General features: G+C 49.4%; 1 protein-coding gene across 24 annotated transcripts; it reads right to left on the minus strand.

Annotated features, from left to right (window-relative positions):
* Window positions 1-183: 183 nt before the first annotated feature.
* On the minus strand, window positions 184-27729 carry VDAC1 (voltage dependent anion channel 1). Of its 24 annotated transcripts, none has more exons than XM_081036242.1 (10): window positions 27527-27697; window positions 25847-26871; window positions 15612-15684; window positions 15052-15101; window positions 14231-14383; window positions 14084-14136; window positions 7591-7818; window positions 4140-4290; window positions 2140-2197; window positions 184-1125 (listed from the first exon to the last, which is right to left on the minus strand). In XM_081036242.1, the coding sequence occupies exons 3-10, from the start codon at window positions 15676-15678 to the stop codon at window positions 1034-1036; spliced, it is 852 nt and encodes a 283-aa protein (XP_080892368.1). In that variant the 5' UTR covers window positions 15679-15684; window positions 25847-26871; window positions 27527-27697; the 3' UTR covers window positions 184-1033. The 24 variants fall into 24 exon arrangements, with proteins under 24 accessions (XP_080892368.1, XP_080892355.1, XP_080892369.1 ...); XM_081036229.1 differs by having other exon boundaries at window positions 26197-26930; XM_081036243.1 differs by having other exon boundaries at window positions 25847-26930.
* Window positions 27730-28000: the final 271 nt, after the last annotated feature.

Here is a 28000-nt window from a genome sequence, read left to right on the forward strand (position 1 = left end):
ACCTACAGACCTGTGAAAGAAAGAAATGAGTGTTGTTTTAAGCCACTCAATTTGTGGTCCTTTGCTATGCAGCAATAGAAAACTAAAAATATCACACACACACACACACACACACACACTCCAAGCAAGGGACCAAATGCCCTGTTTATTTACACTTTTATTAATAAAGACAACAGAGGAAGATGAGGTTTCAATATTTTATTCAAGTTTTATTTTAAGTGATGTTAATTACAGCATTTGAAAGGGAGGATCTAATTCCACACAAAATGGGAGACTCTAAAATGTAGCCATTAAACTGCTAAAAAATAAACTGAGTGGCGAGAATACAACAGAAGTCTAATTTAGGTTCCGAGTGTTGTCACCATGTGATTACAGTCACAGAGACTCTTCCCAGCTTACAGCTGGACCTCTTAGAACCTATTTCATACTCTGGTGCAAGGGCAAAAAACCACAATGTGAGAGGGAATTAAATCCTGAATAATTGGCTTTGTCACATCTACCTTCTCCACCCCAAAATGGCACAAAAGAAACTAGTACACCCTGCAGACTACTTTTGGTGTAAAAGAGGTGATGGACCCGGGTGGAAGCAGGTCATGAAGATCTATCTAAAAAAGTCTCTTCGATGAGTTTGTACACAACATCAACCAGTGAGACTCAGATAGGGTAGGTAACCAAGGTTCAATTCTCAGGAAGTCACAATTTCATTCATTTATGCAATACAAATTTACAAAGTGCTTACAAATCATCAGCTTCCTCTTGCAGCCATTTCTAGATAAAAAAGAAACCTGACATCTCTAGAGGGGCCGCCAAGCTCCCCCCAAGTCTACAGCTGAAAGGACCTTTTTGGGAATTGGGTTTCTTCTGTACCTCTGAAAAGGTAACACTTTAAAGCTGAATCATCTTTAACCTGGAGGTCTAACATAATATTTAGCAACATTTGCATCCCAGACATACAACATTAAAAGGTACACTAAATTCTGAAGGTAGCTATGCTGCAAAATAGTTTAAAATTAAACGATTGTACAGTATTCATCTATGCTTGAAATTCCAGTCCTAGACCAAGCTTGTGGCCACCAGCATTGACATTCTTGCCATCCAGCAGAGCTGACAGCGTCAGTTTGATACCTGCAGGGGGAAAATCAGGAGGAGGAAAGGGGGAGGGATAGAGGAAAGAAAAGAGAGGAAACGTTAACACATAGAGGGCAAAGAGAGATTGACATGGAGAAGAAAGACTGACACACGGAAGAATGCTGGAGCACACTAGCAAAACCACACCCAGTTCAGAACCTGTTCTAGCTGTGTGCGATCAGCAGGGGCAAAAAAAATCACACAGCCCTTTTATTCCTGCTACTTAACACCATCTGATTAATTAATAGGTAGCCTAGAATGAGCTTATAAAACAATCAGTATTATTCCACAGCCTAGGGACTCCCCTTTCCTTTTTCTTCTCATTGTCCCCTGCTACAATTCATCTCTCTACCATTGGCACCAAGCAGTAAGCTCCTTCAGCAATAGCCCCTTGAAATGAAACCCCAATCAGGAACGAAACGCCAAGGTCTTACCTCCACATTCACAGCATGCATACATGCACATATGCATACACGCATGTACACACGTACACACATACACACACACACAACTGATATCTTCCCTAGAACAGCTTGATTATGACATGTAATCTTAGATTTCCAGGGTTCAAAGGCCCATCTTGTCCAAAATAACCCCAAGCTGGTATTATCTCCTATGGCTCTAAATACCAGGGACTAACCAACTGTGCAGAGGAAACCTGAAAACCAGTTTTACTGTGGGGATGACTTACAACCTAGTTTTAAGAACCTGCTGGAAATTAGTTTCAAACATTATGTAAACTAGTGGGAAAAAAGGATGGAAGCAAATAACCAAAAATGTAACATGTTTGTTAGCCTTGGTCTTTTTCTCTCCTATCTGCTACTTCTCCTGTTCTCCAAACGTTGTATAATGCCTCTGCACTCCTTTATAAACACATCATTATAAAACTTTATAGACACTCATTTACAATGTACTATACAGGCATTTTATAAGCAATGACATAAAGCAGCAAACCAGCACCACAATTTTTTTTAAGACGAAGAACTAATTTCACACACAACCAACACATACCTGGCTTTAGGGTCTGAGTGTATCCTAAACCTATCAGGCTGGAATTGTTCACTTTAGCCTAGTCAAGGAAAAGAGAAGACAGAATGAAAATGTTTAGTACTTCACGCTTCCATGTCCAAAATGAATAAGGGCTTTTTAATCAACCAACTCTGGACTTCAAAATCAAATTCTCTCTTTTTTCACGACCACTTTGTTTATGGGATTCATTAAATTCAATGTGAAATATACCAAATTTGGGAGCTTGGTCTCAGAAGGGAAAACTCAAAGAGTCAACATAATTTTCAGTTAAAAGGAAATTATTTACATTTGATTCCTAAAGGTATGAATGCCCATTTTCTTTTCTTCCCCCAATTTCATGTATACTGAGTAGGTCTGTATTTAATTTATAACATATGAGGACACTTTCATGTATGGCCAGAGAGATAAAAGGCTTTCTAATAGAGAGGATTTCTTAAAGATCTATTGCTTGGATGAGGGGAAACAGAGCAAATATCAGACAGGGTTTTGAGGCTTTGTTTCTTTTAAGGCAGAACACTGTTAGAATTTCTTCATCATGAAAAAGAGAAGCGAAAATCCCACTGACATGAAGAAAGTTCAGCACTGACAAACGAATTTAAAATGTCTACTGGAGCAAGAGAATGACTCAGCCAATCACTTAAATTTCAGTACTTAGTCAACGTGGATTAATCATCAAGTTCAATAAAGCAGCTTGAGTCCATAATCATTCTGCCCTCATTCTTCTGCCGGAGTCGTCGGGAAACCTGGGCCTCTCCCTGACCCCTTTCTGGTGACATAATAAGGGGTGAGCAGCAGAGAAAGCTCAAGCCACAAGAACATCAAATCCTGGTAAGAGCTGGGCTGCCGAGCTGTTTATTTTTCTGCTCGAAGGCTGTTTTCAGACCTGACATCTCCCATCAGAAGAGCAGAGCAGGGGTTAAGGAGAGCCTCCTGGCAGGCAGCGACCCGTCTAACCCTTCCTTTTTGCACATACCATCCAAGTAACTTGGCCCCTTTTCCTTCATTTTTACATGTTTAACATTCAAGGAGCCAAATTCAGTTCCTATTTAAGGAGACTTAAAATGGGCTGTCTGTAAATTACACAAACCAGCCCAGAAACCATCCTGCCACATGAGATTTCCTCATTCCACCCCAAAAGGGGTACAGCTGGCAGTGCCTTGTGACATCAGAGACTGAGCTTGACAGGACTTAATACAAAAACTGAGCAGCAACCCAAGGATGGGTCCATGAGCAATGCTACAGGGTCCATGAGCAGCCCACAAGGATGGGTCCATGAGCAATGCTACCGGATCTGCAAGATAAGACTCCAACTGCCCAATGCCTGTTTTCTTAATCTGTGATATAGGAGCTGGGCAAGAGAGTGACAAATGCGGGGGAAATTAACATTAAAACCTTAGGGCTCCAGGGAACCCCCTTTACAGTCTGCAGCATGGCACAGAGACTGGTTAGAGAAGGAGGTGCCATAGCAAGCCAGTCTGGGCCAAATCCAGGCCCCAGCACTTACCAAATGTCTGCCTTTGGGCAAGTGACTCAACTTCTCTAAGCTTCCAGTTCCTAATTTGTGATAACAGAGATGCAATGGTTTTTTTGTTTGTTTGTTTGTTTTGTGGGTTTTTTTTTTAACGAGGGCACAGCTCACAGTGGCCCATGTGAGGATCAAACCAAACCGGCAACCCTGGTGCTATCAGCACTACACTCCAACCAACTGAGCTAACCGGCCACCCCAATGAATGATTTTTTTAAAAGAAAGGTGGGAAAGGCACCTATTTCCAATGGTTTATGTAAGAATTAACTACAGTAATCCACATGTAATGGGCCTGGCACCCACAGGAAGTACTATTACTAGTATTATGTTACTCATTTTGATCTCTTTTCACAGTGAGAAAATCTCTAGCCAAAGCATGGAACTCCAGCAATCCAGAAGGATTCCAAGCTTGGGCTCAGCTGGGGCCTGGGCGATGCACGATTCCAGAGGTACCTACCGAGAAACAGGCGTCGGGGTCAATCTGATACTTGGCTGCTATTCCGAAGCGAGTGTTACTGTTTCCTGCTGTCCAGGCGAGATTAACAGCAGTCTCCAACTTTTTGTTCACCTTCTGATAAATGGAGCCACCAAACTCTGTCCCATCATTTCTGCAAACAAGCATAGCACAGATGCCAAGCGGCCCAGGAAGACAGGCTGGAGCAGGACAGGGCTGCCCACGTCTGACAGGACAGGGCTGCTGTAAATGGACTGAACTGATCCAAAGAAGGCACCAAAGTACAGGAAACCTGACAGGAGTGGGGCAGACACCCAAGGTGGGAAGGCTCAGGGGAGGAAGGAAGGCTATTTCAGCCATCCCTGGGAACAACCAAAGGCGGCTCAGTCAACTACTCAGGCTGCATGGAAGGTGAAATTGGCTTCCAAAATATTCTTTAAAAAAGATGCAATAACTAGGGCATTCAGACTCGGGATTCTGAATGGTTTCTTTCTTCTGCTGCTAATGTCACTATGTTCAAAATAAATGCTTGTATCATAGAAATGGTAAGGGAGGGGAAGCAAATGAGAAGAGAACACAGCCAGAAATGGCAAGAAAGGTTGTGCCACATGTGCAGAAAGCAGGTTATGGCCCTTAGCTCCACCAGCTATACAGCTGGGGAGACACAGCCAGAACTGACCCAGCCCCTTGGAGGAGACGCGATTACAAAGGAGAGTAACCTACAACTCAGACTCGTCCACCTGTGCGTTCTGTTGGTCCACGCAGCAACTTCTATGGTCCTGGTGGGGCATGAGAAAGAGCTACCTGCTACATTACAAAATGTTTTCATCAAAAGGGCTGAAACCCAGCTGGCCAAACTCCTTCCTCTCTTCCAAACACATCATCCAGCCTCTGGGAATACGACCCTCCCCTCCCTGACATTTTCAACATAAAAAAACCATGTCAAGTTCTGCCTCATCATTTTGGGTGTTTCCAGTGCAAATGGCACTAGAAACGGTTAAGGCAGAGCCCATGTGCTTTGCAATCCATCAAAAGAGCTTAGAACTCACTAAACCAAGAACAAATTGTTACTGTTTCATTGCAAACTATGCTTCTCACCAATACACTCTCCCTAAAGTAGATGCTCATTAAAATATATTCTAAACTCTCAAGTTCTCCCCTGGCAGACACTGTGCTTCCAGAAAGTACAGGAAGAGCCCAGGCACCACCTGACTCACAGGGAATCCCAACTTTTTCAGGAAGTCCCAAGCAGCAGCTCGTCAAAGAAATAGATGTTTGAGTGGCTTTGGGATAACTCAAATAGGGAAATTGTGTTGGGCTTCAAAGTGCTTTTGGGGGGAAAAATTTCTTTTTTGTAAGGAGGGCACAGCTCACAGTGGCCCATGCGGAGATCGAACCGGCAACCTTGGTGTTATTAGCACCACGCTCTAACCAACTGAGCTAACCAGCCACCCCACACATTTTTGTAATATATCCTAAAACCAGCAACACAGCCTGCCTGTGCTGAGCTCTCAAAACCATAACAAGGGAGAACTCACTGAAATTCATCTACATAAAGTACAAAAAGCGTCTGTTACACATCGGGGCCTCTGCAAGCACCAGGGCCACCCAGATTAGTTGTGCCAGCTGTTTCCACGCCAGTTCCCTAAACAAACCATGTCCACTTCTTCAAAACCCTGAAGCGGCCACCACTGTCCGTGCCCTCCTCACCAACAGCATGCTCCGGTTCCAGCTTGGATTTACTCCTGACAACCTGCTGGGAATGTACCTGGCTCAGAATGATGACATACCAGACCTGGCTAACAAACCTGAGGAAATTACAAAGGATTTGGATGCCAAGAAGACACCCCATGGTCACGAGGCCACCTCCAGGATAGGCCGAGTCTGCTCTTCTCGCAGGCCTCCTTTACCATGGGAACCAAAGCTTTCATCTTCCTGTCTAATCTCAGCCACTTTCTTCTTTGCTAGACCCTGCGTTGCCTTAGAGCACGAATGGGGCCACAAGTGAAGAACTATCCTTGTGTTTCTAACATCCTCACCTCTTCCCTTCCTCCTTCCAGCCGCTTGGGAGGTGCTAAGACTGGAATGATGATGTTCGATTAGTAAACATGATCTTTAATTAATATAAAAAAAAATCTTGAAGCTCAGGTATGGGGGAGGGACTTGAGGGGGGGGCAGTTAACAACCTAAATGTTCTTCCTGTTCTTCCTAAATGGGTGCCAATTCCCAATTCCAAAGCAAGAAAGCACTTTCCATTTCAGTCAAAACTCTACATTAAAAATGTATGCTTCTATGCTTGTGACGTTTTTCCTATGACTTTTTGTATGTTACTTGCTCTGAATTTACATGACCTTTGTACCCCTTTTCAGGTGTACATTTCTGTGGGTTTTATCAAAGTAGAGATTTGTGTGCCCACCACCACAATCAGGACCCAGAACAGTTCCACCATCACCAACTCTCCGGGGCCACCCCTCTGTAGTCACACCCTCCCCCGCCCCCTCTTCGGGAACCACTGGACTGTCCATTTCTAAGTTTCCTGTGACATTTTAGTTTGAAAAGACTCTAAATTTATTAATGATACCCATTTATTATATTAACTTATTAATCATAGAAATTTCCTCAAAAAACTCTGTTAACAGAAATGCGCTTCGTTTAGACACTAACACCATTTACTTGTCTTTCAGTTTAAGAAGTCATTTCTTTAGTGACCTCTAGTGGAGAGAAGGAAATTTGGTAAAGTTGTCCTCATTTGTGCCACAGGTTAGTTCCTCGTGTCCACCGGGACTTTACCGATGAAATTTTTGTTTCCCTTCACCTAAATCAGCACTCTACTTCAACTCAAGTTGGATTACAAAGGGCTCCCTCTAACCTAAGCTGTAATTTTCTCCCTTCACTATACTGTCCAGGAGTTAATCAACTTTTAAATGCTCCGTCATGCAGAGAAGACGCTCTGTACTTAACCGAGCTAAGTTAAGTACAGACCTGACTTAACCAGTCAGGAGAACTGACTGGTCTCCCATGTCTACATTTACTAAGCTGATCCCCACAGACAACGAGAGAGAGAGAGAGAGCGAGAGAGAGAGAGAGAGAGAGAGAGAGAGAGAACTGTACCTGTCCCCCGTTTTGTTAACTAAAACCGAAAGGCCCTCTAATATCCACTAAGCTGCAGGGAGGGGAACCTCTCTGGACTCACATCACGCCCTTGCTGTCACTGATCCTTCTCTGTGTCCCAGTGACATCGCTGACTGTTCCCAGAAGAGAAAGAACCTAAGTCACATCAGGAAATGAGTAGGTGGGAAACAGAAAAATACCAGCAGGCCATTTTGTTCGTCGGAGTCCAACAAACACACTTGACAGTGATGAAAAATTGAGCTGAGGAAACAATCGTGAAGCAGAATCCCCCCCCCCCCCCCCCGCTCTGCACACCTTCGCATGCCCACACTCCCGTACTTACACATTAGTGTGAAGCTGGAATTCATCAGTCTTGTAGCCAACCGCAAAGTTGCTCTGGGTCACGCGAGACTTTGCGGTCTCAAAATTCATCTGGTAGCCCGCGAGCCATCCCTCGTAGCCCAGCACCAGAGCGCCGCGGATGGAAGGCCCGGCGATGTCAAAATCCACGTCGCAGCCCAGGTTGATGTGCTCCCGCTTGTACCCTGTCTTGATTTTAGCATTTTTTTTCCTTAAGGAAAAGAAATTGTATTAGAATCAGAAGGTAACTCACATGGAGAGCACCAGGCCAAGAAATGCACATTCTAAATAAAGAATCCCCGCTTAAATCAGGAGGTAGGGGGCCCAAGTCAGGGTCCCAGACCTCCCTTAGGCAGCTGCTGTGCCACAAGGGGCAGATACATCCAGTCTGCAGAAACCACGCAATGACAAAGTGAGAACACAAGCCTGACACAAACGCGCGCTCAGTCATTTTCTCTCACGATCCTGTCTCTGTATTTAATGCAGGGGCCAACGCAGGCATTGGTTAGGTGGAGCGCCACCGTGTAATTATCAGTGTCATGAAGACAATATCTACGCAGCAGCTCTTAAGGAGATGGACGTCTTCTTACTTTGTGACTCACGTAAGTAAAAAAAGAAATAAAAACTAGAGCCCGTCTAAGTAAATACAACAAAGTTAGACAGCTTTTAACTCAGTATTCATGAGACTCCAGTGAGTATCTATTTCAGAGAACTGGGTACTGATGTGGAACTTGGGGCCCTACCATCATGGGGGCCAGGAAGACCCCAGGTCTAGTCTGCTGACCCCAGATTTGTACGTATGACCAGGTCAGTGCCTCCCTTGCCAATTATTCAAGACCCAGCCTTCCTCAGGAAAAGTAGGTGAGTCGTGTCACCTGCAAATAATAGTATCACCATGCCTTTTACCAAAAGTCAGTCCTGGAAACAAGATCACATCTACCAGATAAAATTGAGACTATTTGCACCTGAGTGTTTCTGTCACTCAGCTACAAAGGGGACATCTCCCACCTAGAGCCAGCTGCCGCCTCAGCAGAGTGCCCAGGGGAGGCCAGATCTGCTCAGAGGCCCAGGACTACACAGCCATGTCCACCCCAGCTCCATTCACAGAGGTGAAAGCTTCATCCCCGGCACCCAGACTGCCGGCCCTGAGCACCATTCCCTCCTAAAAGGAACCAGTGCTCCGTGGAAAACTACTAGGCTGCAGGTCGGGGCAGGAAACGGGCAAGGTGAGCTTGAAGCATCTGTCAAAGACTGGTACTGAGGCGGGGGCAGAAGGACTTGGAGCCAACCCAAAGAGGCGCCCAAGGGTTTCAAACATGCTACGACGGGAGTGACCTGAAGAAAATGTCGGCCCTGGAGTGAAACATATCAAATGTCTAAATCTGTGAACTTGTAACGACAAAATACACACAAATCAGCCCCCGTTAGAGACAATAGTACCCATTGGTAATTTTGAAAACAGTAAATAAAAAAGGAATCAAACATTTATCCCACCTTTCCTGTACTAGGTTGCAAGGTGGCCAAATAGTTGCTGAGAAGTTTCCTTTTATTGAAACACTCAGGCTAATAAATGAAGAAGGATCCTGAATGGCACTAACATACAGAGAAAAGCAGGCCTTCTACGTGCAACGCAGTGTGCACAGACAGTACCACTTACGAGCACACGAGTATGTCAGCACAGCCCTCCTCTAAATGGAATCGAAATGCGACGAAGCCCCTACACTCACCAATTCACAGGAAATGCAGGGGACAGGGAAATGGGTGAGATGACACCACAAAGAGGCAAACAGCAAAATGTACATGTAATTCTACAGGACAAATGATCTCGTTCCAACAAACAAATGGCAAGGGGAGAACACGGAGAGAAGGAGAATCTAAAAATTAAGAGATTTAGGAGACGTAGGAACCAATTTTTTGCAATTCTGCATGAACAATTTTTGATTCTGTAAAAAAAAAAATTCATGAAATCATGTAAATCTGAACAGACTATAGATCTGGAAATATTAAGAAATTATGATTATTTTTACAATGTAATGATATTGTGGTTATACTTTTTAATTAAGAATTACTATCTAAAAACACATATTAAAATATTTACAGATGTAATTATGTGATATCTGTTATTTACCTCAAAATAATCTGAGGGTGGGAGACATTAATTATGAATGTATAAATAAAACATGACTGGCCGTGGTCATGTTTATTAAAGCTGGGTGATGGGAACATGATGAGGGTTCAATATACTTTTCTGCATTCTCTTGTGCATTTGAAATTTTCCATAATAAAAAATTTCATTAAGGTGAAACACCCCAAGTCCTCAATGAGACAAGAATTTCAGAGGTCATAGTTGAAAATAAAGCCAACATTGTGCCCAAGTGACAATGAAACTTGCAACTTTTGTTCAAGTTGCTTCTGTACATTTTCACAAGCTTTAAAGGAAAGGAGTAAGCACCAAATTCTCTCTCAAGAAGAAAGACTCAAAATAAATCTCTTTTGGTCTGCCTGCTCTCTGGGGGAAGAAGCCTGGATTTTGGCCAAGTATCCAATTGGCACCAAGGTGGGTGGGGTGATTGATGAAGACAGCTGCTCAGAGGCTGACATTTAGAAAGAGAGGGAGACCAAGAAATGTAAAAACTGAGCACCTTACAACTACTAGGTAAAAAGCTGTTGCTGAGCACGAAGTGTGATGCCTGTGGCAGGGCTTCCGACGAGTGGGGTACACCAGCCACACTGGACAGTTTACACAGCACCTCCACACAGTGTCTCACTGGGTTCTGGCCAGGGACACAAAGTCCCCAGAGAATGGGCAGTGCTGGAACAGTGGCTCAGGTTTCTCTCCAGGTTTCTGATCTAATTCAGCATTCCATGGCTCTGGAGCTATTGGTCTTTCAGATATTTGTAAGATTTTCTTCTTTAAACAGTGGTGCTAATTTGACAAGCACCTGAGAGAGGCACGACTCTGATTTGTGGTTAACAAGCTGGCTTTATCTGTAGTAGGTACTCAGGATGGGTGCTGGTCCCTAAATGAGGTCTGCAGCCTCATCCAGATGTGGTTATACTCAGGTCCTTATGGAAACCGGGACACTTTCCCAGCCTATACCCCTCAGCTGCTTTGGAAAGCCAGCTCTCATTTCCAATCTCCATCAAGTCATCCAAACTGTCCTCAAATACCCAGTAGCAATGTTATACATTGAACCCCGAGTCTTGGTTTCAAAACACCATTCTTCAATAAAAGGAATCAAGGCTCCTTGGAGAAATGGCTGATAGCAGGACTAAGGAAAAATAAGTAGAAGATGAACATGGTACATCTTCTAAAGAAGCGCTCAAAAAAAAGAAAAAAAAATGATAGGGACTTGTCAAAAACACACAGGATGTTTTCAGAAAAGAAAAAACTAAAGGAGTTCATCACCACCAAATCAGTATTACGACAAATGTTAAAGGGACTTGGAAAAGGAGGAGGAAGGAAGAAGAGGAGAGAAAGAAAGATCAAAAGTATAAATAATAAAATGTAAATGGATTAAAATGTAAATGTAAATGCTCCAATAAAAAGACAGGATGGCTGAATGGATAAGAAAGCAAGACCCTTACATACACTGCCTTCCAAACACCCAGTTCAGATCGAAAGACACACACAGACTGAAAGTACAGGGATGGAAAAAGATATTTAACGCAAATGGAAATGAAAAAAAGCTGGGGTGGCAATACTTAGACAAAACAAACTTTAAAACAAAGGCTATAATAAGAGACAAAAAAGGACCCAGCAATTCCACTTCTGGTTATTAAAAGAAACCCAAAACACTAATTCAAGAAGGTATATTCTTTGCAGTATCTTGCCATTTGCAACAACATGAATGAACCTAGATGATATTATGCTAAGTGAAAAAAGTCAGACAGAGAAAGACAGATAACATATGATTTCACTGATATATGGAATCTAAAGAACAAAATAAAAAACAAACAGAAACAAACTCATAAATATAGAGAACACTTTGATGATTGCCAGATGGGAGGGGGGTTGAGGGGGTGAAAAAGAGGGGAAGGGATTAAGATGTGCAAATTGCCACTTATAAAAATAGTCACGGGATGTAAAGTACAGCATAAAGAATATAATCAAAAATATTGTGATAACTCTTGACTGGCATGGCAGTCAGCACGGAGCAGTGCCCTGCCCGTGTCCCCGGGCGGGTGGACGTGGCCAGAAGCGACAGGAGCCCCCGAGGCCCTCAGTGCCATCTGTGGGAGCCCGTTCACTCAGGCGCCCTGTGTAGTTTGGGAAAGCGGAAGAATACACCAGGGAAAGGCCCTGGTTCAGGCATCTGGCCTTCCTGGAGACGCAGGGTCCACGCCTGAGCTCTCTCTCTATCCTCATGTCACTCGTCAGCACAAATAAACTGCCTTTGGTTCCAAACAAAAAAAAAAAATATTGTGATAACTATACATGGTGTCAGATGGATACTAGACTTACTGGGGTGATCATTTTATAAGCTATATAAATGCCTAATCACTATGTTGTATACCTGAAACTAGTGTGATATTGTATGTCAATTGTAATTGAAAAATAAAAAAATTTTAAAGACACACACAGAGGATGTCAACTTGAAGGTACTCCCAATGGTCACACCTGGGACAATAGGAGTGACGAACTAAATTACAGTCATGGGTTATAACCCATATAATAAATGTGCATGAATCCATACTGATATAAACGATTAGACAAATGGAGGAGAAAGACGATCTTCCTTACAGTAGAATCCCAGTTAATAAATGTAAAAGGAATGATGGAAACAGAAAAATCACCATTTGCCAAACATAATTGTTACAGGCAAGCATCACCAATGGACACTAATATTTGCCAGCCGAAGTATAAGAAGTAGAATATTTGCATAGTCTCAAAGTATCTCCCCACAAGATATTGTTTACAAACAGAAGAACAGTAGCTTTACAGAGAAACCTGGCAAACACTTTAATCCAGTGAAGCAAGGGAGCGTGGCAGGTAATGAGGCATATTGACATGGACCTCCTGCTGGCGAGCAGAAGAATGGATACAACTTCTTCAGCTTCACCTCTGTCGTTGTCAAAACTGCCCAACCTGAGTGTAACTGAGGGAACATCAGACAAATCCAAATTGAAGACTTCTACATAATAACTGGCCAGTCCTCTCTGAAAGCGTCAAGGTCATGAAAGACAAAGGACTATGCTCCAGAACAGAGGACACAAAGGAGACTCAACAATTAAACGCCAGTTAGAGTCCTGAACTGGACCACGGACCAGAAATCAGACATCAGGGGGACAACAGATTAATTAACAGTAGGATAGCAACATACTTTCCTGATTCTGACAGTTATATTATGGTTATGTAAGATGTTAATGTGAGGAGACGCTGCGTGAAGAATAAATGAGAACTCCACACACTATTTGTACAACATTTTTGTCTATGTGAAGTCTGAAATATTTCAAAATAAAAGGTTAAAATTTTTTAAAAACATTTCCCCTTATGGATATTACTGCAGGATCTGGAGACTTCTCTGCAAACCTCCCAAAGGTAGCAGGAAATCCCTTACAAATTGCAAAATGTGCCATCTAGGGCAGCAAAGTCCTAAGCAGCAAATTCATCCACATGGGGACATCCTCCAGTGCCTCGTCCTACCAGAGGCTCTCTCTGGATAACTTGTTCCATCGAGGCCGGGTGTAGGGGGGAGCTGGGAGAGAGAGGGGTTGACAAGCCAGGAGACAATCCTCCCGCGGAAGAAACTACAGCAAAGATGAGAACAAGAGTAAATTCAGCTCCTGGCCAATGGACCTCAGATCATCCATAACCAAGTTATAAAAAGACTACAACCTCCAGAGACAGGAGCCTGTCTGCCCAGCCCCTTGTGGTCACCCGGAACCCAGTACAGGGTCAGAACCCAGGAGACCCTCACTCTAATAAACACTTGTCAGAAGGGAAGAAAGGAAGGAGAGGGAGAGAGAAAAATAATATGGAATGGCTACATGCCCTGGAGCCAGTCATCTGAGTCTCCGAGTTTAGGAGACTCCCTGCGGTGGGCAGAAAGAAACATGAGTGTGTTCTAGAAAAGAACGATTCCTTCTGGCCACTTTGAAAAGCACCCAGGAGCTGAGGCTGACCAACACGCCATCTTGCCTCCTGATGTTTCCAGTAACCATCCATCCAGCCTCATCTGGCTGTGGCTGGAGAGCCTGGGGCAAAAAGTGCAGCCTCTGGAGCCACGGAGAAATCAGGGACGCGCTCAGTGTCCCTAAGCAGGAAGCTGGGGAAGGGCCCTGGCCCCGGTGACCGGTCAGCCCTGCTTCCAAAGGCCGCCTCGGCCACTTACGTAAGCGGCCGCCTCACTCACGTGGAACGGAGCGTAACTGGACCAGAAATCCTGCAGCCTCCACAGCCAAGACAGGAGAACAATTAACAGTGCAGAATCTTACTGCTACATGTCCTTGCGGAGAACACATGAGATTCTTACCCAGTGTTGGGGGAGAAGGATGAATCGAAGGTCAGCTTCAGTCCACGTGCAAGCTGAACATAAAAGAAATGTGCCAGTAGGTTTAGTGACGAACAGGCCAGCAGATGTCAAGTACTAAAACGCTGTCTTTTCGCAGGCGACCATTACCTGATCTTCCACAGTAATCTCCGTGCCCAGTGTGTTGTCAGTGTTCCATTTCTCCGTGAACGTCAGCCCATATTCAGTCCATCTGTACTTGGTTTCCAGACTGCCGTTCACTTTGGTGGTCTCAGTGTTGGCTGAACCTGAGCTTGTAAATTCCTTTCAAGGAGAGAGGGAGTCACAGCCTGCCCACCAGCGCTTCACCAGATACCACCCCTAAACAATTAGGGTGAGACCCTGAATGTGTGGGGGCAAAGCTACTTCTATAATTCAACGAGATATTTAAAGTACAGAGCAGGGTAAAGGAGTCTGCTGCTAAAGAAATCTCATGGGGAATTCTTTATCAGGAGACAGCTTCCTTCTTCCCCCGTAACTCTTTATTCTGGACAAGAAGGGACTCTTCCTTCCATCCTGCCTCCAGCCTAGTACAGAGAAAAAGCACTGAGCTGAAGCTGACATTGCAGTAATTCAACCCCAAAACTTCTTCCTTCCAACAATTACCACATGCACAGTCTAAAAGGGGCTACTGAGATTTTTTTTTGTAATAATTATGCAGCATTGAACACAGGTCAGTTTTGAAATAAGATACACAAGGAAAACTAAAACTGATGCCTGCCTCCTATACCTGTGACTATTAACAGTGACTGAACTGGGGAACCTATTGGCACGGTTCCCCTGGACCACCCATCCCACACAGGAAGCAATGAATGTGACAACCACAAACGGCCACAATCAAACAAGTCCCTTCATTTGACTCTGCCACCCAAGACATGGCAGTTATTTACCCATCTACAACAGCCACGCTCTCCATGGCTCAGACAACTTACCAGTCCATTCTCAGATTTTGTTTTCAAATCGAGTTTTATTAAGCCAAATCCTAAAGAAAGAAGATAGTAACTGTTAAAAGGTTAAATAAGTAACCCGAGAGCAGCATCTCTGCCTCCCTTACGCTGTTTCAAAATGCCACGCGTACAGAGGGCGCCTGTCTCTGCCATGCCGCCTGTATATGGAATCAGTTGCCATGGCAGAGCGGCAGGCAACACAGGTACAGGCCCCACCTGGAGGCCACCTGCGCTGCCAGCGGAGTCTGAGAAAAAGGTGCACGATGGCGTGGGCATGTGCCTAAGGACGGGCTAAATTTAGAACTCACACTTCACGCCAGCGACATCCAGAGCTGCCCCACGCCTGGGAGAGGGCACAAAATGCCCACTGGTCTGCAGCACCCTACTGGGGGCACAACCCACACTGCTTTCCTCGCTATAAAAAGCTCGTCCTCTTCCCCTGATGTGGAAGTTCTGAGAGCTGACTGACCCAGGCTCTCAAACTGTGATGAGCAAACATGCCACTCCAGTCTGTGAGCTGAAAGGCCACTCCATGCGACACTCACCATAGCCCTTGGTGAAGACGTCCCTGGCAGATTTGCCAAGGTCAATGTATGTGGGAGGCACAGCCATCTTCTGCTACAATGAAAGAACCACCAGGTTAAATACATTGGTAATTATGGAAATGAGTTTTCCATCAATAACAATTATTAGGTATAATGAACAACCAATAAACATCGGCAGCGTTGAGGTGTAGGTACCTTATTGCTCCCAGGTGTGGACAAAGAAGCCTGCGCTGTCTCGCGCTTCTTTTTGTGGCCAGAGCTTGAGACACCCAATACGTTGCTGTGGACAGCAGATCACCCTGACTTTAGACCTCTTCTCACCAGCAACCCCAGGGCTGAGCACGGGCCCAGCAGATAGCAGGAGACAGTAAATATTTGCTGAATGAATTAATTGTCCAAGACACATTCCCATGAGCCAGCTACTTGACTGAACTGCAGGACTCTTGCCAATAAAACGAATCTGCTCACAAGAATGCTGACTGCTAAGGCATTAAACGCACTGAAGAAAAATCAGAACTTTTCATGGCAAGCTATTTTCCGTACGGTCCTGATTTCATTCATTCAACAAATATTCACGGAGTACCTACTACGTGCCAGAATGGACCCAACTTTTCACAGAACTTTTGCATTTTAGGGGAACTCACTTTTAGAGCACCATATTCCTCTCCGGGAATACAGTAAAATTTAACCAACTGGGTAACGCTTCACATGAAAGGCAATGCAAGCACATCCCCCAGCAAAATTTAATTCAAACAAACCTTGACTGAGCTCTAGTGGGACTCTTTTTAAAACCAACTATCAAAGTACTGCTTGGGATTGTTGAGAGTCACTAAGTCAATCAGCAAGCACGTATCAAGCTCCTCGGTATTCAAAGATGAATTAATTCAAACGGTCCTTGCCTCAAAGACCACACTGCGTCCCTGGGAGGCTTTGCTTGGGCACGTTATGTACACAGAATTAAAATCCCAATCCTGGACGGTGCACGCTGGGTGCTCCATCCAGGAGCAGAGGAGCCACGAGAAAGCACCATCTTCTGCGTCTTCTCCATTTCCAAAATCATTAGCCTCAATTAGCCAGAAATTCAATTAACTCGAGGATGGTTCTGTTAATTTGTAAGATACAGCATCCCTAAACCACCAAACCACACCTGCAGTCACCATCTGCAGTCACACATATATGTACTCACACAAATACACTCCTGTATGGCATGTTCCTGGTAAGGGGCCCCAGGGGAACAACATCACAACGGGAAGTCCCTTTCCTGACCGAAGCCTTACCTTCAAAGACACTGCAGGGAGCCCACAGAACCCATGAACACATTGCATGTAAAAGAAACAACTATAAACTTGCGTGACTTTACATTATAAGAATTATGGTCCAGGTCCTAGTTTACTTTTTTCAGAGGTTTTTTGCTCATTCTGCCCCAACTCACTTTTGTGTCTGAGCAGAGAAGCAGCCCAGTGAGCTGTATACGGTATTTTTGTGTAAGATTATTCCTTACACACGATCAGACTGGAACCATGGGCGGCTCAGTCCACGTAAGGTCAGGGCACAAAGAACATGGGGGAAAGATCCATTTTAGGCTGCCCCCGCGGGTTCTTTCAAGCCTGGGCTCTCCCCTTCCACCCGAAACAAACCCCACAGGAACACCCGCCATCGGGACAGACCAGGAAACCATCCACCAGGCCCTCCAGAAATACCCCTTGCCTAAGACATATATATGCCCCAGTGTGGCCCCCACTGGAGAAGCAATGAAACAACGCTGGTGGGAAGGCTGAGGTAAGGCAGCCCCAAGCAGACTTGCAGAGCAGTTCAGCAAAGAGCCCAGAACATTCTCCCCCACACCAGCACTAATGCGTATCACTGGACCAAGCACCCCTCTTCGGGGCGGCCTGCTCCCCAGCTGGGTCACAAACTCAGCCCCGGGGCAAGGGGGAGAGCAGTCCAGCGGCATTATCTGCGGGTCAGCTAAGACCTCCCTGCCCCTTGAGGGCCAGGGCCTTCCCAAGTACCCTCCCCCGGCTCCAGGACCAGCTTCACCAGACGCAAGCAGCTCTCACATCTGGACAGGTCCGTCCCTCAGGGAAAAGGCAGAATACTCATCATGTAACGCTCCCCAAATGCCCTCTCATTACTAATCCCCAAAACCAAATGGACAAAGCCACCTGTCAAAAACCACTCCTCGCACAGCAAACATCACACTAAGCACGTGGCCACTAAAGAGATTACCCTCCAAGAGCAAGGGACTTGGGACAGCACAGGGACCTCAGGTAAGGCCAGGCTCCTTGCGCCTCCAGCTCAGCACCAGGCTGAGGAGCCAAAGCCCCCCTGGACCTGAGGTAACACCCACCAAGGGGGCAGGAGGATGACTCCCCTTCATTAAGGCCCCCAACTGCCGTGGGTTGTAGTATATTAATAGCTTCCCCTTCTGCTTTTTGTGCACCTTCCCCGTTCCCCACCCCTCTCGTCTCTGGGTCTCCTGCTGCATTTATCTGAAAGGACAGGGGCAGGGCCTCAGGTCACTGCTTCTTTGAGCTCAGCTCTCAACTGCAAACATCACCCAGAGAATGCCCATTTTACACAGTTCTCAGTACCTGCTTCAAAAACAATTTTTTTGGTAGAAATAAGGATTCCATTCCTGTTTTTCAGGCCAGCACTGGAAGGAAGAGAATTCACATTCTGCTCTCATTCCCTTTGCTGCCCGCCCTGACTCGGAGGCTGAACCCCAGCCCCCTCCTCCACCCGGATCCGCTCCCCATCTGTCTCCACAGCGTGCAGCCCTGGAGCCTTCAGAAGGGCCTCCAGGGGCTGAGCATGACGCAGGGCACGCTGACACGGGCAAAGCAGCCAGACCCGAAGCCCACCGGGAGAAGGCAGGAGCGCAGGTTGTGCCCGGGGGATGTCTTCAAGGCAGAGCCTGATAGCCTGGTTCCCCAGGCTAAGTGGGAAACGACAGACAGGCAGGGCCGGCTGCCGTCACTGGTGACTTCGAGAAGGACCAATAAATCACACCAGGAGGCAGGAGTCCTGGTTCCCCTCCACGGCGTGCCAGCGTACCTATCCAGCCATGCCCTGGCTGACCTTGAACAGCTTATGCAAGCTCCACTCCAGCTCGGGAACAAAAATCCAGCCCATACTGGAAGCTAAGCGGGGAGGGACAGTATATCGCCCGGCGTGGTTGGCATAACGCTTACATAACCTCAGTCTTGGGGCGAGGTATCCTCCTTGACTCATGGGCTGCATGGCAGTGACAGCTGCTCTGCTCCCAGCACCCCCGGCACCCCCACTACCCCCACAAGTACACACCTACCCCCAAATCACACCCTTGAACTCCAAGTACCCCAGAGCCTGTCATGCATAAATTTATCCAAAACATGGAAAATACTATGCGTACAAAGATGGCAAGGCCTGGCACATAGTAGGTATTCAATGTAAATGTCTGTTTAAAGAGGGTATGCGCAATGAGCACCAAAATGTATTTATAATAGGAAAAAAATTAGAAACTAAGTATCTGAAAATAGAGACTAAGTAGATGACAATGTAACCAGGAAGCAGGAGCTCCCTGCAGGGCCACTGCAGGGCCACCAGGGAAGGGGAATGGGGAATGGAGAGACCCCCTGCTAGTGCCCTCACCCCCACCTTGGCCTAAGGAGAGCTGAACTCAGGCTGAGGAGGCCAAGTGCCTTCAGAAATGAGCACTGCCGCCTGCGAACTCAGAACCAAGTGTGGACTTTATTCTAAGGGCTTTGGGGATCCCTGAGGGTGAGTGACACGCCTGTTTGGAAAGCTCACTCAACCAACAGATTGCCAAAAATGTGAATGACAATATCTACTGTTGGTGTAGAAAAAGGGCACTCCCATTCACGCCAAGTGGGCGTGTTAGGTACAGTACAGCCCTTTCGGAAGCAACTGCTGGCAGTCCTATGTGGACATACACAAACCAACCTTAGGGGCAATTCTACTGCTAGGGACCCACCCACCTTAGTCCCCAAGGCTCCCAAAGGTGGGTACACAAAGACACTCACTGCAGCGTTATTTGTAACACAAAACCCAGAAGCAACCTAACTGTCCATCAATAGGGAAATAAATGAATAAAATTTAAGGTACTTGCAAACTAAGGAATACCATGTGATAAGCAAAAAGAATGAGGTGGAACCACCATGGTGTACCCCTGAAACTGATAGTATGTTGTACGTTAGCTATATTTTTTTAATAAAAATCTTTTAAAAAGAATGAGCTGGATTTATACATGTATGGTGGCATAGAAAGCTGTCTATACTATAGTTAAATGAAAAAAGCAATTCCGGAGTTAAAGGAAACCCTTTTTACATACACATCTTCCTATGTTCACATGCGTGAATGAATGGAGAAGGCTGTGGAAGGATCTGAGCCAAGCTGTAAATGTGGTTGCCTCGGCACTGCTTCTGGAAAGCAAAGGGGAGTCTAGGGAGTGGAGTTAAAAGAGGATTTTCATTTTTTATTCTTCTTCATGTGTAAGCTGTTTGTGTACGTTGTTTTTGTTTTTGTTTTAAGGACAGAAAATTTAAAAATCCTAGCAATGTGTCTGAAATGAAGCCATGTTGCCTTTGCAATGCCACAAGTCACATTCTAAAAGGCTGTTGCAGGGGCCAGGAGGAAAAGCTATACTGGTTCCAAGAACAGAGTCAAACCACACATAGGGGGCACATTCTACTCGCAGGTGACCCCTTATGGCTTTGGCCCCCCAGCCCAGAAGGCAGGAGGAGGGCAGAGCTCCCCAACTTCAGTGTGCATGAGAATCGCCTGAAGCACCTGTTCAAAAGCTTCCTTCCCTCCCTCTCGGCCTTTCCCTGCCTAACAAACGCTCCCCGCACTAAGGACCACCCCAGAACCCCCACTTTGAAGTATGTTCTTTTCTCTACCAAGCCTCCCTCAGAAGGATCCAGGCTGGGGAGCCTTGGTGCCCTCAGAGAGCCCACAGCCATTGCCATCGTTGACACAGGGAGCAGGGTGGCCCTCGGTCCCCAAACCTCAGCTGGGAGGAAAAGTCTTCTGAACACAGGTAACAGCCAAGGGGTTGAGCGACATCTCCAAGAGCAAGGGTATCACAGGGCTAGGACCACCCTGCCGCGGCATTTCCCAGCCCAACGGGTGCCCAGGCTGCAGGACACAGTGACTGCTGGAAGGGGCTACACACCTGCAGAGGCTCTAGCGGGCGCCAGCCTTTCCTAGCTGTGTCACTGTGGACAAGCCACGTGTAACTTTTACTCCCAGTCTTGTTTTGTTCATCTATAAAATGCGGCTAACAACTGTGCCTTTCCACCGGACTGGCTGCAGGGATGAAGTACGTTAAGAGGTGGAGCACAGCGGAGTGTCTGGTACACGGTGAGCGCTCAGTTAAGTGGGAGTGGGAACCACAACCCACTGTGTGGGATAGACTTCGCACCTCCACTTTCCTCCTCCATCCTGCTCTGTGCCCCAAGGCCTGATCATGTAGACTGTTATCCGGGGACTATGGCTGGCTTTGGCCAAGAGGACGCATCAGCAGAATATGGGGGTGAGGATGGGGCGCTCATCCCCCACCCAAGCTTGCTCCCTGCTGGACCTTGGGTGGCCAGCTACTTTCCACTACCCAAGCCCACAGCTCCTGCAAAGGGCCTATTCCCACTTCCAAAGGACCCAGACACCCCTTGTCTGGAGCTCCACACTCTACCCACAACTTTGCAAATGATCCCTCATTGTGCTTTCTTTGATTACCCCACACGAGTGTGGATCTGGTTCCTGCAAGGACGGCAACCCACACAGCAGTCATCACGAGTACCGTCACCACCCTGGGTTCCCCTTGGAAGGGAGACTTACAGGACAGCCTCTGGCTCTGTTTCTCTACCACCACTGTAGGTGGCTCGTCAGGGCAGAACAGGGCCAGCCTATAGGAGGAGCATCAGACAAACCAGGGATTAGAGCAAATGCCCCTTCCCCTAACTCCAAGGACCAGGGAAAGCAACTTCCCCAGCAGGAGGCCAGGCCAGCTCTGCCAGCCATTATGTGGGGCCACCACCATCAGGAGCCACCCCACACTTTCTCACCCGGAAGAGGCAGCCCAGGAGAACAGGCCCTGGTTGGGTGTCCAGGATGCTGGCAAAGCCGATGCCCCTTGCTCTGGTGGCAGGTCTGTGTTCCCAGTACAGCTGTCTTCCCCTCCCCCTCAACGACAGTCTCACACAGGGCAGCCCCGCTTTCCAGGCGTTGCTTCTATTTTAAAACATCCTGGGAGCCGGGCCACCAGCAGCACAGCCTTCCACAAGCCTCAAAAGAATGCAGCTGACTTGGGGGCCGCCTACCCACCCACCCATCAAGGGCAGCGTGCCAAGGTCTGGGTCCCAGGTGCACCCAAGGCTCCTGCCTGAGCCAGTGCGGTTAACACAGACAGTGCTAGGAGTCAAGCAGTCCTGGGTTCCAATCCCACTCTACCACCCTCTAGACATGTGACCGTGGGCAAGTCCCAACCTATCTGCACCTCATTTTTCCTCAGCTCTACCACGGAGAAAGAGTATGTGACTCAGCATCATTGTGAGGACTAAATTAGACTAATATAAAGCACTAGGTACAGTGGCTAGGACCTGGGAAGCATGCAACAAACATAGGTAGCATTTTGTTACAGGTTTTCACTTTATATATTTCTTATCATTATGGCTGCTGTGCAGGTGGCCGAAAGGTCACCCTGAGCCACAGGGTCCAGAGTCCTCCCTGACCATAATGAACTATTGTTTAGTTGAATATTGTCCAGCCAGGTCCTAGAAGAATACTTCCCACCTTATCCCGGGAAAACTGGCCCTTCTGATAGAAACCCAGTGCCACTGTCCTTGCAACAAATTGGGGTGACTCCCCTGACCGCTATCCCCTGACAGCTGGCCTACACCCTGCTATGGACCTGGCTAACTCTCATCAGTGTGAATGAATAGCGCTTCCCCTCTGAACAGCAAATTCTACTTTTCAAAAAGCACTCCCATCTACTAGCTCCTCGCAATGGCCCCCTGGAGTGACAACTGCACTTTGAAAGCACCGGCACTGGAACTAGCCAGACCAGACCCTGACCCCCAGCTCCACTGCTGCTGAGCTGTGTGACCTCGGAAGCTTACCTCACCTCTCTGTGCTCAAGCCTTCTGACCCATGAAATGGAAACAACAGACACTCTCTCCCAGGGCTCGTACGATGATGGATTCAATGTCACAGAACATATGTCAAGCCCCCAGGAGGGTGCTGAGCGTGCAATCAATAAACAACGAATGTGATGATGATGACACTTTCATACTGGAGAAACTGAGGCACAGGAAAGTGACTAGGTCTGTACTGGACCCGACGGCTGTGTTGCAAGTTCAATCTGCTCTCCAGGACTCTTTCCAGTACAGTCTGGGTGAAGCGCTTAGATTCCCACTCACCCTCACCCTCCTGAGAGCAAGCAGGAAATGGGAGCATTGTGCCCAGACCCAGCTGAGGACCCCACTGCTCACCTTTCTTCAGGGGCTACCAGCTGCGAGTCTGTGGGGAGCCTAAAGCCCCAGGCCCTGTGAGCTCTGAGGGGCTGCCTGCAGGCGTGGCTGGCCCTCAGCCACACGCATACCTCGCTCAGTCTCTACCATCAACAGTCTCTCAGTCTCTACTGTGAGCAACACCATCCAACGTGGCCTTCAGCACCTAGGGGGCATCGGACCAGGAAAGGTGGGGTGACTGTGCCTTGTCAACAACTAAGCAGTGGTTGTCCATATCCGCCCAGAGTCCCGCCAGACCAGAAGACCAGAAGCCCGCGGGCGAATCCTCACTAGAGGGCCCCGTGAGCCCATGTCTGTGTCTATCAAGAGCCCCTGCCTATCGCTTTAGAAGAGCAGAAATACAACTAATCAACTGAGAGCAGCCCCCGTCCCCAGGGTCAAGCACTTCATTCAGGTCAACTCCAGCAGAAGCCCTCACCGTATGAGGAACGAGGTGACAGCCCAAGGCCTTTAGGAGCATCCCAGCCACCCGTGTCACCCGCCCTGCAAACCCAGAAACACTAGTTCAACAAGTTTCCCACAGGACTTGGAAAGTCACAGAATGAAGGTAACGCCTTTGCAGGAGTTATTTCACATGAGGGACGTTTTGTCTCTCACTGCTCTGGGGCTGTACAAACCCTGACAACCTGACGATGTGTGGCTCTCTGCTAGGCAAGGCTACTTCCTGGAAGTGAGTGAGATGCGTGTGTCCCTCACAAAGGATGTCCAGGACCAAGGCGCCATGGTCTGGGCCTGCGGTCCACACACCCATTCAATGACTCCACAAATCCTTCATGAGCACGTACTACACGCCACATGTTGGAACAGCAAAAACTATCTTGTCCATAAGCGTGAGTCAACTCCTAGATAAAAAGCGAAGTGCATTTACCGCACGACCCTTCTTAAGTACCTACTGTGTGCCAGGTGGCACCACAGGCACTGAAAACAAAGCTGCACAGGGCTCATGCCTGAAAGTGTAGGAACTCAGTCTACAGCTGAGGTGGACAGAAAGAAGGCAGGCCCCGGGCAGTCTGCCCTGGCCTTGCCAACAGCGTATTAGGCAAAGGAGCCCATTTCCCTGTCTGCTCTGGAGAGGGTGGTCAAGAGGATAGGGGCCTCCGGGGAAACAGGCCTACCTCTGCACCCACATTCAACTTCCTGTTCCACCTGGATCCTGTCTGTAAACTTGAGGGATTTTTCATGAATTATCATGAAAGTTACTCAATGCCTAGCACACAAATGCTTAATATTACCTAATATGTAAAATATCAGGGGCTGTGTTTATTGACTCTTCTCCAGAACACCACGTGGAGCAAACCAGTCTGCAGGGCATGGGCCAGATCCTCCCCAAAAAGCCTTGTCAAGGCTTCTACCGAGGCTTTCTCCTTGCCAGGCACCATTCGGAAGGCTTCTCGTCCATCAACTCATTTTATTCCCAAAAACCCAACGAAGGAGAGGTATAATTGCTCCCAACCTATAGATGGGAAAACTGAGGCGTGGTATCCTCCCAGCTGGGTGACCTTGGACGACTCACTTGGGCTGCGGGCCTCAAATCGAAAGCTCTGAACCAGTTTCGAGAATGCACCGCCTCATTTGGGTAATGAATGAGCGCCAGCACCAGGGATCCCTGCTCAGGCCGAGAGACCAGCCGCATCGCTCCGCGGGGCCTGCTTTTCCTCGGCCTAACCTTCTGCCCAGGGCGCAGCCCCGGACCCCGCGGCCTAAGCCAGTTCTCCGCCTCCCGTTCCGCCCCGAAGGCGCTGGCACGCGCGGGCAGTGCCCGGCGCCAGCTTCCCCGGGCGTAGGCCGGACAGGGCGTGAGGGCCTGGGGGCGCCGGGGCATGGTCGCCACGGCCGCCCCGCGGGGACAGCGCGACCTGCATACGTCCGTGGGCCCGGCCCCACGAGCGTGGGTCACAAACAGGTCCCTGCCCGACCCGCGCTGGCGGCATCGAGGGCCAGAGGGCGCCGCCGGGAAAGGTCACCTAGACCTGCCGCCCGCCGGGCCTCCACGCGGCGGCCGTGTCCCTCCGCCCTAAGCCCCCGCGGGCTCTGGCCCCACGCCGCAGGCGCCTCCGGATGTCCGGCCTCTCGCTCCCCCACCCCGGCCCGCTCGCCAGCCGCCCGCGCGGCCTGCTCTGCAGCCACTGACCCGCCAGGCCCGCGCGGGCCGCTCCGCTCCCGCCCCGGCCCTGGCGGCTCCGGCCCCGTCTCCTCCCCACCTCCCCGGGGACCAGGCGCGCAGCCCGGGGCGCAGGCAGAGCCGGGGCCCCTCCGCGGCGCCTACCTCGGAGGCGGCGGCGACGGGCTCCGCGGCGGCGACGGCGGGGGCTGCAGCGCAAGGAACTGAGAGCGCAGCGGGCGGGGGCGGGGCGGCGCGGACGGCGGCGGCGCGGACCCGCCCCGGACCCCCCCCAGGCCCGCCCGGCAGCTCCGCCCAGACCCGCCCCGGACCCCCCCCAGGCCCGCCCGGCAGCTCCGCCCAGGCCCCCCCCGGACCCCCCCCAGGCCCGCCCGGCAGCTCCGCCCAGACCCGCCCCGACCCCGCGCGCCCCGCCCGGCAGCTCCGCCCAGGCCCCCCCCGGACCCCCCCCAGGCCCGCCCGGCAGCTCCGCCCGGACCCGCCCCGACCCCGCGCGCCCCGCCCGGCAGCTCCGCCCAGGCCCCCCCCGACCCCCCCCAGGCCCACGCCGGGGTCCCGGTCCCCGCCCGGAGCCGCGCTCTCACCGTCCTGCGCCCCTCCGTGCCCGCTGCGGACGCGAGAGCCCACGGGCGTGCGCGGGCTTGCGGGAGGGCCCGCGTGGGCCCGGGGCGGCGGGGCTGACGTGCGCACCGTGTGTGCGTGCGCAGGAACACGCGTGCCGGCCGCCGGCGCCCGCCAGTCTCTGCTGGAAACCCCGCCGGGTTGAGGCCTCGGGACGGGGGGCGGGGGCTGTCCCGGGTAACTGAGCGTCGGCCGGGGTCCTCCGAGCTAATCAGACCCGCGGGGTCCTGGACCTCGGGCTCGGCCCCGCGTTTGGGAGACAACCCCTCTCCCCCAGGGGCTCATGTGGCTGCCGGGGGGCGCCGGACCCGACCTAGCCTGGCGGACGAGGTGACCCGGGTACCCCAGAGCAGAGCCAGCGCGGGGCTTTAAGTCGGGCGCCCGGGCCGCGCTGATGCAAAGTGGCGGCCGCGACTGTTACTTCTTCGCTCCCGACACATTGTTTCCGGCGCCGCGGACTCTTCTTCAGGCCGGGCGGGGCTCGTACAACCCTGCGGTGCCGGGGGGGGGGGGGGGGGGGGGCGGCACCCAGAAAACCCCTGCGCGCCCAGTCTGCAGTCCAGAAATTAGCAGAAATTTCCCCGGTAGCGAAGCTGCTAGCAGTCATTTTCGGAGCTTTTGAGGAGTGAAAAAAGCAAATTGCGTTTTGCAAGGACATCCGCTGGGCCTCAGGGTGCTCGGGAGGTATCACAGGTTACAGCCAGCCCGTAGCCTCTTGGGGACACCGGGTGGTCTCCATCACCACTGAGTGTCAACGGCATCCCACGCGAGGGCCATCCCAAGCCGCCTTCAAGAATTAACGAATTCGTGGCGTGAAGATTCTGCACATCCTTCGCCTTCAGCCAATTTTCTTCAAGGCTTGAGGCGTCTAGGGCCCCGTAGAGGAGGCCCCGGACTAGAGACAGACACTCGCTCACAACCAGCTGTGGCACAAGTTAAACGAGTAGGCACGCTTCTGGCGCGTTCCAAGAAGCAATCAGGCCGGCTGCTGGAAAGAGTCGGCAAACTTAAATGGGCAAGTGGCAACTGGTGTTCCAGTGGAGGCAGCTGTTGAAGAAGGGAGCTTATGAGGGGGAGGGGTGCTGACAGGGGGCCCTGGGCTCTGTAGGGGGCTCAGGTCTGATTGAACATATGAGGAGTTGCCCCTGAACCCCTCGAGGTCCTGGAGAGTAGAGGACCTATGCTAGAACTCTCCCCAGGACCCTAAGGTGCTCTACGGCTGACTGGGTACTCAGGGCTTCCCGACCTGGCTGTCCCCACCCCACACACAGGGCCCAGCCCACTTTTGGACAGGGTCAGGCAGAGAAAGTCAGAGTCACCCACAAGTGCAATGAGGCAGTTTGGGAGGACGGGACCTCAGGAAGTAGGGCAGGACCAGGTGGTCTGTCGGAAGAGGGGATTCTGGAAATCTCACATGATCTAGGAGCAGGTGCCACACCTTGGGTCAGTGAAGCCCAAATGTGCTGCTTAGACCAATCGTCCAAGCTGCTCCCTCACCTCTACCAGCACCTCCCTGCCAACCCCCTTCCAGGAACTGCAACCTTAGGAGAGTTCCCCATGCCCCACTTGCTCTGAGTCCCTTCTGGGACTCCCCTACATGCCGCTTTCAGATTAATCACCTGAGCACCCTTTGGGTCACTTACCGGCTGTGTGACTCTGCACTGTGGGCCTAACATCTCAGCTTCAACTTCAGGGGGTTGTTGTGAGTTTAAAATGGATTATGTAACAAGTAAGCACTCAGAAAACGGTGAAGACATCAACTGGGACATAGAAGCCCTCAGACCCTAGTGTTGACCTCTCACCACTGTAGTCCTGAGGGAAGAGCTGAGCCAAGGCAATTTGTCATACCAGCCTTACCGACCCCAGCCCCACCTCCACTCTGGCTGCCATTGCTGATTGGGCCAGGGATGGACACCTGACCTGAAACCAGCCAATCAGGTCCTCTCTTGTAAATTTGAAGTAAGAAACCCAGGTAAGGTCTAACAGTTTTTCTTTGGAGGAATGACCTTTCTCCTCTCAGTACACAATCCTCAAGCAGCTGACTCCAGGGCCATTCTTGAGGTGGCCCTGTGACTCACCCTGACCAATCAATGCACTGTACTCCCCTGGCCACAGGG

This window comes from Rhinolophus hipposideros (genome assembly GCF_964194185.1).
Source record: "Rhinolophus hipposideros genome assembly, chromosome: 23".
NCBI lineage: Eukaryota > Metazoa > Chordata > Mammalia > Chiroptera > Rhinolophidae > Rhinolophus > Rhinolophus hipposideros.

Excerpts from the sequence above, each read along its gene's own strand:
- VDAC1 (XM_081036224.1), bottom strand. The coding sequence starts at position 24,962 with ATGCCCCGGCGCCCCCAGGCCCTCACGCCCTGTCCGGCCTACGCCCGG. Across the intron at positions 15,685-24,653 it reads ATTTGAGGCCCGCAGCCCAA|CAGAAGATGGCTGTGCCTCC; the intron begins GTGAGTCGTCCA and ends CTTTCATTGTAG. Across the intron at positions 2,198-4,139 it reads ACCCCGACGCCTGTTTCTCG|GCTAAAGTGAACAATTCCAG; the intron begins GTAGGTACCTCT and ends TTCCTTGACTAG.